The sequence below is a fragment of the Phalangium opilio genome, unplaced genomic scaffold, assembly GCF_054372755.1.
Source record: "Phalangium opilio isolate 3A_F unplaced genomic scaffold, DU_Popi_V2 ptg000009l_1, whole genome shotgun sequence".
Classification (NCBI taxonomy): domain Eukaryota; kingdom Metazoa; phylum Arthropoda; class Arachnida; order Opiliones; family Phalangiidae; genus Phalangium; species Phalangium opilio.
In genome coordinates, this window is record NW_028324146.1 from 5,698,113 (window position 1) to 5,712,922 (window position 14,810).

Consider the following 14,810-nt stretch of genomic DNA (forward strand, 5'->3'; position numbering starts at 1 on the left):
ATTATATATTGGCCTTTTGGTCCGTTCGATGAACTTGTAAAGATTGCTAGAGGGCCCGGGGTGTGGAAGTTAATAAATAGAGGCATCGCTTCTTCTCTAGGCTTAATTTACTAGAAGCTCCAGCCTCGTAAACTCTACTAATGGACCTATATTGATTGGGAGTACCCGTTCCGTTATATTAGCCAGCTAAATATGGTCTTAGCGCCGACAGTAGTTATCGGCCAACACATTTTAAGCCCATAAACGTGGAATAATGGTTAAGAGGAAAGTTTAGCCATAAAATACTTGGTATTTAATTTAATGGTTAAGTCAATTAATGATTTCAAATGGGTAAATTTAGTCCTATAGGGTCGCAAATGTTTTTAAAAGTAATGTTTATTATTCTTCCACGAGGAAACTCTACTGACAATGTGTTTATGTTAATTTTGTACCATTTGTGCCTATGGTATTGAGAGGAGAAGAGCAACGGGGACGTGACGTCAATATTGGCAGTCTAAATTGTATGGCCTGAGCTGACGACTTCCAATATGGTCGCCAAAACAGAGGTAAGACATAGGAGGGTGTGACGTCACGAGAACGTTCGTAGTAGCAGACTATAAAGGTGTGGAAATTAAACCTAAACTGTTTGGCATCCTCCAGCCGAACCATCGTTTCAATAATTGTGATGTTATATCTATTGATCGCCTTGGTTTGTCTCAAGTAAGGATGTCAAATACCGCCCGGTTTAACCGAAAACCGGTTTTTTCAATCCCGGAGCACCGGTTTTTACCGGTTTTTTAATTCTTCGGTTTTAACCGGTTTTTTAATTCTTCGGTTTTAACCGGTTTTTTAATTCTTCGGTTTTAACCGGTTTTTTAAAATGAAAACCGAAAACCGAATCGATTTTTTTTTAATTCACAGAATTAAAAGTTTTCCATTTTCGTCACTTAATGTTACTTAGCTTCGGTTGGCTGCTAACAATCTACCACCATGGAGCAATATCAAAGGAGACATAGATGCGTATAATGCAATTTTAAAGGAACTTTCGTTCTCACTCCAAGAAAATTACTCCATCTATCGAGTAATTTTTCATTGGCCTATTCTAGAATGCCAATGGAAAACGGCATTACTTAACACCTATTGGTACTAACAGGAATACGTACTAACTAATCGGTACTAATAGAATAATTTCGGTTGAGAGGGGGAGTGAACTGTGTATCCCCTACGTTAGGGGCAACTTTGTACTAGAGAATACTATTTGCCCCCGGAAGGGAAGGGGAGAGGGGATATCACTAAGGTAAGGGATGGAGGGTTGTGACGTTGCCGTATATGGGAAAGATATTACTCTATATTTGGTCTTTGAGTTTACGTTGGAGTATCGTATTTTTCAACATTTATCATAAACGACCGGTTAAAAACCGGTTTTTTGTCCAGTTTTTTGAAAAACCGGTTTTTTGTCCAGTTTTTTGAATCGGTTAAACCGGCCATTTAAATATACCGGTTAACCGAAAACCGGTTTTTTTCTGGGAAGTTGACATCCCTAGTCTCAAGGCTTCGATTTAATGAACGGTTTTCAAATGGGAATTTAGTCGCTCTAATCCGCTTAAAGTCTATAAAATGCAACAACGCGTGTTTTGTTTACTTTAGCTATGAAAACTAATCGTTTTCTAATGTAAAGAGCTTGTTATAGATATTACCAAACAAACAAACGTTTTGTGTTTACAATGGTTTGTTTTCAAATAATGTTTAGCATAATTTCCTGATGATGATAATAATAATATCAATAATATCAACAACATGATCAATATTCATTAGTTTCTCATTTATACACAATACATGTACACCCATTGACGGTTTTGGTTATATCAGAAGTCGGGCTGTTTTTATCATAGATATATATCTATGGTTTTTATATGGCGAGAGACGTGACATTCATATTAAAATAGTTGCAAAGTTACAACTGTCAAAAAATCTGGCCTTGTGTTCAAGGTCATCGAAGGTTTTCTCTGATTTAAAGGTTATCTAAGAGGTGGAAACTCCTTGAGGTTTTTGGGTACTCATCTTAATTTCAGCATAAATTCTTAACTTTCATTCCAATTTTTGGCAAATTAATTTATAAAATTATTCATTTGTTTCCAGAGTATATTATAAATTATAAAATTTTATTATTTATTGGTGTTATTCTTAAAATTCGATAGCTCCTCCCAAAGAATATTCTATAGTTGCCAGTTTGCCCGCGCAATTCTTGTAGTAATGTATGTGGCGACGCTGCATAGTGGCGATTACCAGTTCTTATTATAGAGTTTCCCCATCAATTTTTACCCTTTTGATTCTCTTTGGTTTGCTCCAATTCTTTGCCTTTTCAGATCATGGACGCCGGTGATAACGACTTATTGACGAAATCTACCGAAGATAAGGTTTGTTTTTTAATTAGATAATGCCGGTTACCTTTTCCTTTTAAATTATTATTAAAATGGGATTTTAATAGACTTAACTTAGATTTAACCCTAAAATTAGAATTAGGCATTTTCCATTTTAAGTTTCATTTTGGTTTAAAGATTTTTGGTTTTTAATATTAGCTACTAGTAGCTGATATGAGACTAGGCTTAAAAGAAAAATCGACCTGGCCTCTTGATTTTATCGTCAAAAGAGCCCATTGCCAGCTGGAGGTATTGTATTAATTTTAATTTTAATTTTTATTAGAATAATATAACCTAAAATAGACCCGCTGCTGTAGATTAGGCTTAGCAAATACCCACCCGCTTATGTTACTGTATCTCAATCAAAACTCAGGGGCAGGCGCTCACTGGTGGTGATGCACTAAAACATTATCGAAACTATTCCCCTTGCTTTGTAGATTAGTTTAAGCGTTTTTTAATCACCTTACATGGTTTTTCGTCCCGTCAAAACTTATTGATTACTGATTACTGATTACGAGGTACTTATATTGATATCTATACCTCTGTAATCTCATCTGGGAATGGGGCACCCTTCTAGAGTCGTAGTTTATCTTCGTTAGAAGAATCTTTCTCAACCTTGGGAAAATATTTCTTAGTTTTCAACTACTAAAAAACGAAATCCAGTTTTGTGTTGGTTAAATTTTGTCAATTTATCCTGGTTTTTCCGCTTCATTGGTAACTAAAGCCATTGTTTTAATAATTATGACATATATTCATGTAAGTTTTATGTCGGAAGCTCGTCAATTATCATTAAGGAGTACGGGTGTGATTTGTTATTGGTTGAATTGAGTCTATAATGTTATACTCGCGTTTTTCAGAGTCATCAATATGTTAAAAGAGCTGATTATGAAAAGTTACGAGATATATTTAATAAGGTAAAGTTTTGTTAAACGTTGTTTTTGTGGTCAAGCTGTATTTGCTTCGTTGTTTAGTATGCCACGGTGGAAAAAGATGGTGAAAGGTTCATGACTCCTACGGATTTTGTAAGGGGATATTTAGGACTCTACCCTGATCCAAATTATGACCCTCATACTGTGTATCTATTTGGAAATATATTAGACACTTCGAAAGATGGGTAATTACTAATTTCATTTTATTAGCGTATTTCTTTAGGTTTACATGGATGCGATGGTTTTTTAAAAATTAATGTTAAATTATCTCACAGGTTAATATCATTCCCGGAGTTTCAAGCATTTGAAGGTGTTCTTTGCAAACCTGATGCGGTATACCAAACTGCGTTTCAGCTTTTTGATCTGAATGGTTCTGGATATGTTACCCATGGTATGAATATTTTAAAAGAGGAAATAGGGGTTATTAAAACAGCGTTCATACAAACCTGGAAAACAGGGAAAAATCAGGGAAATAAATAGTTGACAAAAACCTCAGGGAAATTTCGAATTTTTAGTAAAATTCAGGGAAATCAGGGAAATTTGCGTCAAATAGGGGTCGAGTAATTGAGCAAAATGTTCATGAACATTCCCTCCATAGGATTAACATTACACTATACTTTGGAGGCTCATAACTCTGGTTCTACTAGAGATACGGGGATGTCCTTTGATTATGTAATAGTCATATTTGCCCCCCCCCCTCCTCCGTTAACATTTGGTCCATAGGATACTCCATATACGGGAAAAACCTGGGAAGTATGTGGGGAAAAACCTGGAAATGTCAGGGAAGTATATGGGGAAAAACTTAGAAAACTCAGGGAAGTATATGGGGAAAAAACGTGGAAATCTCAGGGAAATTTGTTTTCCAAAAGTTGTATGAACCCTGTTTAAAAAATTAAGGGTTAAAACACGTCTACCTGGTGGGAATTTCGATTGTATCTTTTAAGGAAAATATTAAGAATTCGTCTTTTAAGATAATAAAAGAGACAAACACTGGGGCCAATTCTCTAACTTTTTAAGCGAGTTATCGCATGTGATAACTATCGTCTAAAGGGTTGATGCCAACCTCGTGAGTTCTATGAGAGCACGCTATCTAAATAGGTGATTAGTCATAGGTGTCATCAAACCTTGAACGAAAATCGGTGTATGTCTCGTGAATTCCGCTCGTGCTAATAAACAAAAAAGTGGGCAAGTTTATTTTTTACCGTCTTTAATATTCACGAGAGTGATAACTTATCGAAAGGGTTTAAACTGGTCGATAAGTTATCCCTTGCTTTATAACCAAAGACGGTAAAAAATAAACGTGCCCAGCTTGTTTTTCATTAGCACGAGCGGAATTCACGAGACATCCACCGATTTTCGTTCAAGGCTTGATGACACACATAAATAATAGCCTATTCAGCTCTCGCGCTCTCATAGAACACACGAGGTTGACATCAACCCTTTAGACGATAGTTATCACTTGCGATAACTCGCTTAAAAAGTTAGAGAATTGCCCCCACTGAAGGTTTACTGTAAAAATAAAATACTGTCAAATTCTAGCACAAATATTGAAATACCAAAATTGGTATTATGTGGTTATGTTATTAAAAGATCACGGAATAAGAAAATTTCTATGAAAGGGGCTCACCCTAGCTGTTGGGGTGAAGGGGGTCAAACTGTTGGTTATCGGTGGTGCCATTCCTAATGGTCAAAGAGCTGGGTGTTTTCCCTGTAGCTAAGGGCGGACTTCACCCAAACAGCTCCTGTGAGCCCCTTTAAAGAAACAAGATTTATGCTAAATTCTGCTAGTTATTACTAGTTTCTTTACTTTTCAATAACTAAAACAAACACGAAACTATTTCTATGGGCTGGTAACATAAGGTCCCATAGAACAAGAATTTCCGTGTTGTAAGATTGCAATGAGCACGTACATAAGCACACCATACAAATTGGCGGCAGTTACATGATTTTACCAGTTCAAAATTAAGTTTTCACAAATTCATGAAAAAGATGAACCCAAAATCTATTTTTGAACAGCAAAACCGTCTTATATTAATGCTATAATTAATTAGTGGATACATTTACGTGTTAGGTTCAGTGGTGTGCGAGTCCCGTTTTTTCGGTTTTGAGCTGAGTCAGAGTATCGAAACTAATTTCTTATTGATTATCGAGCCGAGTCCGAGTATCGAAACTAATTTCTTATCGAGTATCGAGCCGAGTCTAAAAAATACTTTCGAGTATCGAGTATTTAGATAGGTCAAATTTTGGTTCCTTCGAGTAATTATCGAGTCTCAAATATTGACTTGTCGAGTAGTAATTTTGTTAATTTCGTGAAAATAACGAAGATGTTCAATTATCTAATATCTAACTAGTTCAAAAAGATTTGTTAGTGATCAATTAAACATTGAACAGGTGATTTTCAAAATAAATGCTCATGAGCTAATCGTCTGCTATAGTTAAAAGCCTCGAATTCGAGTATTTGTCGAGTATTTAAGATGTTAAAAAGCTACTCGAATCTTTCTCGAGTATCTCAAAGTGTTGTTATCGAGTATCGTGTCGAGTACTCGAACTTAACGAGTACTCGCACACCCCTGGTTAGGTTTGCATTTGGTAGTGTAGAATGCTGTTTATTTCTTGCTCTTTTTCCATACAAAAAGCTTCATTCCTTTAAATGAAATGATAAGTAACGTATTAATTTATTTTTAGACGAGTTTGAGGAGCTTATTAAACACACAAAACTACACGAGAAGATTCCATTTGATTTCAACAGTCAATTTATGCAGTTACATTTCGGAGGTGATAGGAAACGTACAGTCAGCTATGCAGAATTCTCTCAAGTCCTACATGTAAGAATATCTTTAAATATTAACTTTGGCGGGTTTTTCCAAACACTAATGTTTTAGTTTATCAATTAATTTCGCATGCTTTTACGGTTTCTCTCTGTTCCTTTTTCTCTATTTCTCTCTCTCTCTCTCTTTACTATAAAACGTAAGATTGGGGGGTTGGGTGTTAAAATATATTTAATTTGGTCTGTATTCTCTTTGCCTCTGACTCTTTTATTTTCTTACTATCCTTACGATCGAGTATATATATATATTATTTTTTATTGTTCCTCAACCTACACTATTCCCTAATTCGTTGGTTTCTAAAATAATAGGTAAAAGTAATTGTAAAATTATTGGTGACACTTCAGTATATTTATCCAGGGAGCCCACCAGTCCTATCCTATATTTTTGAACCAGTCCTATAATATCCTATAATTTCATAAAAGGTCCTATAATATCCTATAATTTCATAAAAGGTCCTATAATATCCTATAATTTCATAAAAGGTCCTATAATATCCTATAATTTCATAAAAGGTCCTATAATATCCTATAATTTCATAAAAGGTCCTATAATATCCTATAATTTCATGAAAAGGTCCTATAATATCCTATATTTTTGACATAGTCCAAGTTTTCGTATAGTTTAGCATCAAATTTACAGGGCGCCAACTGGTCCTATAATTCCTATAAAATCCTATATTTTGGAAAGTGTCCTATTTTATCCTATATTTTCACAAATTGTCCTATAAAGTCCTATATTTTGAGAATTTTGAAGTAATTTATTATAATCCCTTAAGAAAAACCTCAGAAAATGTCTTGTCTGAGATTTTAGCAGAGCCCCAAATTTGCGGAGCTCGCTTCGCTCGCTCCGGTTATTTATGATTTACTTAATGTTAAATTTAAACAAATTAATTGGCTAATTTTTATAACAATAACAACTCGTGAAAAAATTATTCGACTGAATTTAGACTGGTTTTCATATATGTTCGCCTTGTACGTTATTGCAAATGGTCAGGGAAAATTGTGGAACTTAGTCAGCGAAAACCTGGAAAAGTCAGGGAATTTCATTCCAAAAATTACGAACCCCGTAAAGGCCCAAATTCTAGTTCAGTGGATTTTTTAAAAAACAGTAAACATGATACGAAAATGGTTACTTCTAATCAGAAAACCTTCCTTATACATTAGAGCCAGTATCAAGTCTTACCTACCGCTCCCTTAGAATTAGAATATAAACAAAAGAAAGCCAGAAATAATATCCTATTTTGTCGAAAAAATTGAAAAGAGTAATAGGTTCCTAACTGTCTGTTTGTGATATTTTCACAGAATAGATATCATTTTGTTTTACCAGTGGTCCCTTTTTGGTTCCTACTTTTAAAATTTAGGTCCTTATTTTACCCTATTTTTATCGTGAAAAGTCCCTTTTTCCCCTATTTATTTTTGAGGTTTTGGTGGGAGCCCTGTAAGTGATATAGTTGGTGATATTTTTTTTAGCAGTGCAAAGGCATTGTATACTATTTTAATTGAAAAATTAAGCAGTATTTCATTAAAATTGGTCGGTTCTGGTTATATACTAGTCATTTAAGAGTCCTATATTATCCTATAATTTCATGAATCTGGTCCTATAAAATCCTATAATTTCGCCTGGCGAATCCTATTTTTCCTATTAAAAATTTCTCTGCAAGAGTTGGCGCCCTGAATTTATCAAAATTTAGCTGTTTTTATCGATATGACCTTTGAATAGACACCGAAATTGCGGAGCTCGCTTAGGATTTTTTATATATTATATTATATTTTAATTAAGTTCTTCCGAGTTTTCGAAGTAAAATCAAATTTGTTATTTTTTATTTTTTGAGATTTTTCTACATAGTTTAAGCCCCAAAATATATGAGCATTTTTAGTCCTATATTTTCCTATAAAAACACGTGATTTTTTCTCCTATAAAATCCTATAATTTCGGAAAAAAATTCCTATTTTTCCTATAAGGAATTTAAATTTCAGAGTGGGCTCCCTGTTTATTACTTGATTTTTATTACGAATATATTTCATGTTATTATTTATTTATTCCTGTTGCGAGAAACAAAATTGTGTTTTCAAACGACTTTTCTCTCATTTTCCCACAAAAAAATAAACTTATCATAGTATGTGACAAAATTTGTCTGATAATATGATAGGCAGGTTTTAGTTTTAACAAACTTTTGCTTATGTTTTTTGTGATTTTTTTTGTCACATACTTTGCATATACGGTAGTGTTTCCCAAATACATGTGTCGGAAAAACGTTATTGTGACGTGACACTTTCAGATCACCCTTAAAGTTTCTTAAATAGTGGTGTTATCATATATTACTGAAAAATAGTTTAGACCACGTGGTAGTTAATTAAAGGTGGGATTCATAAACGTCGGTTGCAACGCAATTTAGTACAGGCAATGGCAAGACGTTGCGCACGACGCCCTGCCTTCGCCTGTACTAAATTGCGTTGCGTCCGACCTTTATGAATTACACCTTTAGTCTATTATTGACCTTCAAATAATTATTCTAGCTGTCCCTGGGACTTGTTTAAAAAGGGACTCCCAAGGGGGTGGGGCGATAAGAATTATGTGAAATATGGCATAGGCACATGAACAAGTAAAAGGCATGGTTCCATGGAACTTAGTTCGTTTCATAGAGAAAACTAGCTCTTCAGGGAATTGGTGCTGCAGTGTCGCGACAACAAGGACTAAGTGTCCAGTTCCACTCAGATCTTTGCGTCGTGTGCTGCTTGTGACGTATTTCAAATCATTTTAACCCCCCCCCCCCCTTCCGCCGCCTTCTTTGGAGTCCCTTTAACACAGACGATAAAATCATGTTTTCACCAAATATTTTGGCTGTATAGGGAGCTAACAGTTCTGACCCTGAAACGTCACACCCTTCTATCTCTTACTGGAGTTTCATCCCCCCTAACGGTTGGAAACAGTATTGTACGCGCAAAAATGCCAACCAGAGGGGGGCTGCGTGACGTCAGACTATATCTTCCCCCTAGCCAGCTGTTAGCTCTCTATAGGGAAAAGACAAATACATAAATGGTTCAAAATTAGGTCTCTGAGTCAAAAAAAAATATCACATGAAAAGATGTGCTTTATGTGCTAAAGATGTAGCTCAACTTTGAAATTAAACTTTGGGAAACACTGATATAGGTATGGTATTGTCGTGGCGTGACAAAGTGCCCCATTTTCGCCCCCCCCCCTTTCTACCTGCACACTTTTTACCATGTCACGTGATAATCCCATGTTTTGTGAAAAATGAGCGAAAGTATAAATTTCTTTGAAAACACATAAGTGTACGTACCAGAATTGAAAAGTTTTTCTGTTGTACAAAATTAAATGTCGATGTGTACGGTTTATAAGGATTTCAACCCCCCCCCCCCGTTGTTAATAATTTACAGATGGTCTGTAAATTATAAAACGTATAATGATTGTAGATAGAGTACAGTATTAGTTATTTATTTCGAGGTTAGATAATTGAGGACTGTCACTCGAGAGAAAGAAAGTGTTTATATAATTTTTGTTTATGTGATAAGGTATATACCGTTTAGTATAATAACATTTCGCGCACCTTCACACTATATACAAATGCTTCGCAGGGAAACTCGGATCATGTGAACCCGTGTTTGGTCGGGGAACATGCCGTAATGACCCCTTAGCGGGAAACAGGCAAGTACTCATCTAGGGACTTAAAATATCATATCTCCGCTTCCATTATCACTTTTGTATCCTACTAGGCTAATATCGAGCAGAGGCAAAGTATTTTTCATACATTATTTTAAAATTAATGTAAATTAGCTCTAGGCAATAATGATAAATTAATATAATGATTTAAGTGATCATGGGAGATGTTATAATAAAACTTTTAAAAAGATAAAGATCGGCTCTGGTGTTTCAAAACAAATGTCGAGGGGTCGGACGCTCGGCATTTTAGTGTACGGGATTTTGAGATTTCAAGATTTTCACAAAGATTTTGTGATTTTGCCCCAGATTTTGAGATTCTGACTCAGATTTTAGAAATCTGGAAATCTAGTCCAAGATTTTAAGATTTCGGGATTTTAAAGGAGATTTTCAGATTTTGAACGCGATTTTCAGATTTCGAAGAAGATTTCGGGATTTTGTTCAGGATTTTCAGATTTTGTAGGAGATTTCGGGCTTTGGAACAAGATTTTCAGATTTTGAAGGAGATTTTTGGATTTTGAAGGAGATTTTCGGATTTTGAAGGAGATTTTCGGATTTTGAGGAGATTTTCGGATTTTGAGGAGATTTTCGGATTTTGAGGAGATTTTCGGATTTTGAGGAGATTTTCGGATTTTGAGGAGATTTTCGGATTTTGAGGAGATTTTCGGATTTTGAGGAGATTTTGGGATTTTGAGGAGATTTTTGGGATTTTGAGGAGATTTTGGGATTTTGAGGAGATTTTGGGATTTTGAGGAGATTTTGGGATTTTGAGGAGATTTTGGGATTTTGAGGAGATTTTGGGATTTTGAGGAGATTTCGGGATTTTGAGGAGATTTCGGGATTTTGAGGAGATTTCGGGATTTTACGTTAAGATTTCGGGATTTTACGTTAAGATTTCGGGATTTTACGTTAAGATTTCGGGATTTTACGTTAAGATTTCGGGATTTTACGTTAAGATTTCGGGATTTTACGTTAAGATTTCGGGATTTCTAGATTTTAATGTGAGATTTCGGGATTTTCAGATTTTAAAATAGGGATTTTCAGATTTTAAGGTAGGGATTTTGGGATTTCTAGATTTTGACGTGAGATTTTAAAATTTTCAGATTTTGACGTGAGATTTCGGGATTTCGAGATTTTCGAGAGAGATTTTAAACAGATTTCAAACGTCCGACCCCTCGACAAATGTTGTAGTTGCAACTTGTCTAGCAGGACAAATTGATACTTTTCGAGTTTAAGTATTATTTGACTTTGTTTATGACGTAGCAAGTGTCAAATTTGAAACGATGATTATAAAATGAAAATTTTTTTGGTGGTTTTTGTTTTGGAAATATGGCAGTACACTAAACTGTCTGCCATGGTCACTTTTATATTAGATTTAAAAATTTAAGGCTTACAAGTTTAGTAGAGAACTTTAATTGTTATTATAATTGCATCTTTGATTAATTTATGAAATAAATTAAAAAATTTCGAGGCCTGGGGTTTTGTAACATGAATTTGACATAATTATAATACAGTTAATTAAATTTATATAGTTTTTTTACGTACACTAGGATCAATGAAAAATTAAAACTGAAGTAATGTTTTTTTTAGGCTTGCATGCATATTTAAGTTTTTATTAATTCTTATTTAAGGATCGAGCATAAATTATTTTCGCGTCTAATTATTTAATGTTTTTTATTACATTTTTGTAGGATTTTCACGAAGAACACGCGGTTCAGGCGTTTAAACGATTTGATAAGAAGAAGCAAGGTTGTATCACGGCTGTTGATTTTAGTGACATTATGATATCAGTCAAGAGTCACTTACTAACTGAAGATGTTAAGAAAAACTTAGTGGCTGTACGTTTATTCCCCCCCCCCTGATTGTATTTTATTTTGTGCCTATTTATCGAGCAATATATTATGTAATGTAACAGGTAGCGGGAACGGCGGGAGGTAGCTTTGGTCATGTGGTCACTTTTCCTTATTTCATGGCCTTTAACTCGCTTCTAAACAACATGGAGTTGGTTAAGAAGATTTACTTAAGTTTTACTAAAAGTAACATCAACCTCGAAGTGACAAAGGAAGAGTTTTTGTACGCAGCTCAGTTGATGTCCCAAATCACTCCGTTGGAGATTGATATTCTTTTTCAGTTGTCCAGTTTCTTACACGCTGATACAGGGTTTGTTATTAGTATTTCAAATTCGATCCTTTATCGTAGTTTACAGGGTTCATACAAACCTGGAAAACAGGGAAAACCTGGAATAATCAAGGAAATAAATAGTTGACAAAAACTTCAGGGGAAACTCATGGAAATTTATAGTTTTCAGTAAAATTCAGGGAAATCAGGGAAATTTGCGTCAAACAGGGACCGAGTAATTAAGCAAAATGTTCGTGAACATACCCTCCATGGTATTAACATTACACTATACTTTGGAGGCTCATAACTCTGGTTCTACTAGAGATATGGGGATGTCCTTTGAGTATGTTATAGTCCTATTTGCCCCCCATCCAACCATACTAAAAACGTAGGGCTACGTCAAACAGGGGCCGAGTAATTAAGCAAAATGTTCTTAAACATCCCCTCCGTAGGATTAACATTACAGTATACTTTGGAGGCTCATAACTGTGGTTGTATTAGAGATACGGGGATGTCCTTTGACTATGTTATAGTCATATTTGCCCCCTCCTCCTTCGTTAACATTTGCGCCATAGGATACTCCATGTACGGGAAAAACCTGGAAATCTCAGGGAAATTGGTTTTCCAAAAGTTGTATGAACCCTAGCTGGTTTAGTAACTATGATTCTTAAAGGTGTTTTTGATATTAGGCGAGTAACATTTGATGATTTGGAAAGAATCGCACCTTATAGACCCATGAAGTTTCTTTCAAAACCAATTGCGGAAATGAAAGCCGTTTCTGTAAGAAACACTTTAAACTTAACGATGATCGCGCACCTGTAGTTACCTACCCTCGTCTTTTTTAAATTATGTTGTAGAGCTCTGGTGATCGAGGAATTGGTATCCAGTTGTTAGAGAGTGCTTACAGATTTATACTTGGTTCAATCGCTGGAGGTAATTGTTGAAAGGTTTTAAATCATCAACAACAGACATCGAACAAGCGTTTATGTACTTGACAATTTTAACTATTTAGCCGCTGGAGCTACTTTAGTTTATCCTATTGATTTGGTTAAGACAAGAATGCAAAATCAACGAGCCGGTTCCTATATTGGTGAATTGATGTATAGAAACAGTATGGATTGCTTCAAGAAAGTAATTCGTCACGAAGGTGTCTCTGGTCTTTATCGAGGACTGGTTCCCCAACTCGTTGGTGTTTGCCCCGAGAAAGCTATTAAACTTACTGTAAATAATGTTTTATTTAATCGTAGAACGAACTTTCTTGATCATATTAAAGCGTTTACTGATTAGAAACGTTTTGTAGATGAATGATTTGGTCCGAGACAAATTGACAAGTGCTAAAGGAGATATTCCATTGTGGGCTGAAGTAACGGCTGGAGCTTGCGTAATTAAGTTTTATTTTAATGATATTGGACTTTCTCTGTCATGTGACCGGGGTGCCGCAAAGCTATGTAGGGCGTATCCAATTAGAGACGGCACTGCAAAGGTGGCAAAGCTAGATGGACAATTGGACATGCCTTACAAAGTCTTAATATAAGACCGTCTTAACGCAGAAGCTTTGTAAGGTGTATCCAATCAGAGATGGCGCTGCAAAGGTGGCAAAGCTAGATGGACAATTGGACATGCCTTACAAAGTCTTGATATAAGACCGTCTTAACGCAAAAGCTTTGTAAGGTGTATCCAATCAGAGATGGCGCTGTAAAGGTGTCAAAGCTAGATGGATGGACAGTTGGACATGCCTTACAATGTCTTTACATAAGACCGTCTTAAGGCATTTCATTTTGACTTACACCTTTTACAGGCTGGTGGTTCTCAAGTTATGTTTACAAACCCATTGGAAATTGTAAAGATTCGTTTGCAAGTAGCAGGAGAGATAGTAGGGGGTGGATCCAAAGTAAGGGCATGGACGGTGATCAAGGATCTTGGCATTCGCGGCTTATACAAGGTAAGAATCCACCTTACACCCGATGACGTGTAGCTTAGTACCCAAGCTAAATGTGTTTAGCCTTATCTCCACTTTTTTATGCAAAGGGTGCCAGAGCCTGCTTCCTCCGTGATATACCCTTCTCTGCTATCTATTTTCCTGTCTACGCCCATTGCAAATTAAACTTTGCTGATCAGAATGGCCACAATGGTGCCGGATCATTGTTAATCTCGGCTGTTATTGCTGGTAAGTCGGAACTGTCTTTTTCATAAAGGGTAGGGTAAGTTTTGACGTTGTAAAATTTCTTCGACAGGTGTGCCAGCGGCTTATTTAGTAACTCCCGCGGATGTAATTAAAACAAGGCTTCAGGTTGCAGCTCGAGCTGGTCAAACTACTTATACAGGTGTTATTGATGCCTGTCGTAAGATTTATAAAGAAGAAGGTGGAAGTGCTTTCTGGAAAGGCGGCCCAGGTAAGGCCATTTAAACTTTGACTAGGGAAATGTAAAGACTAGTGGCCGGCGTCCGACGCGACCGAGAATAATCATATATCATAAAGAAAGGTTTAAATATTTTTCGTTGTTTATAGCTCGAGTCTTTCGATCAGCACCTCAATTCGGCTTCACGCTTCTCACTTACGAAATATTACAAAGGCTTTTCTACATTGATTTTGGTGGCAGGTAAGATAAGAATTGGTCTATTTCCAACTTTGAAATAATGCAGACAGGGTCAAGACGCTGTTATAGTAAACTAGCTCGCGTGTAATAAGAACTTCCATCAAAATGATATAAAGAATGGGTAGATTGATATTTTCGTAGCACCCTAGGAGCGAAGGCACTCGGCGTTGCCCGTCAGCCCGTCAGGACATTATTTATTATTTTTCACGCGAAAATTATTCTATAAAGAAGGGTTTTTAAGTTTTTGGCCGCCATTTAAAA

The 14,810-nt window shown here is 35.8% G+C and overlaps 1 protein-coding gene across 2 annotated transcripts in view; it reads left to right on the forward strand.

The window, feature by feature from the left end:
* aralar1 (calcium-binding mitochondrial carrier protein aralar1) overlaps window positions 1–14,810 on the forward strand; it is an 18,549-nt gene continuing 3,739 nt past the window's right edge. The window contains exons 1-17 of one of the 2 annotated variants that reach the window (XM_089849010.1): window positions 1–545; window positions 2,346–2,396; window positions 2,559–2,648; window positions 3,257–3,313; window positions 3,371–3,513; window positions 3,604–3,719; window positions 6,014–6,153; window positions 11,526–11,672; window positions 11,750–11,994; window positions 12,642–12,732; window positions 12,810–12,885; window positions 12,965–13,173; window positions 13,253–13,333; window positions 13,751–13,894; window positions 13,981–14,119; window positions 14,187–14,345; window positions 14,462–14,552. In XM_089849010.1, the coding sequence (XP_089705136.1) occupies window positions 528–545; window positions 2,346–2,396; window positions 2,559–2,648; window positions 3,257–3,313; window positions 3,371–3,513; window positions 3,604–3,719; window positions 6,014–6,153; window positions 11,526–11,672; window positions 11,750–11,994; window positions 12,642–12,732; window positions 12,810–12,885; window positions 12,965–13,173; window positions 13,253–13,333; window positions 13,751–13,894; window positions 13,981–14,119; window positions 14,187–14,345; window positions 14,462–14,552 (1,997 nt within the window). In that variant the 5' untranslated portion in view covers window positions 1–527. Of the gene's footprint in view, window positions 546–2,345; window positions 2,397–2,558; window positions 2,649–2,674; window positions 3,156–3,256; window positions 3,314–3,370; window positions 3,514–3,603; window positions 3,720–6,013; window positions 6,154–11,525; window positions 11,673–11,749; window positions 11,995–12,641; window positions 12,733–12,809; window positions 12,886–12,964; window positions 13,174–13,252; window positions 13,334–13,750; window positions 13,895–13,980; window positions 14,120–14,186; window positions 14,346–14,461; window positions 14,553–14,810 lie in introns of those variants that run through there. The other variant, XM_089849011.1, reaches the window with a different exon arrangement.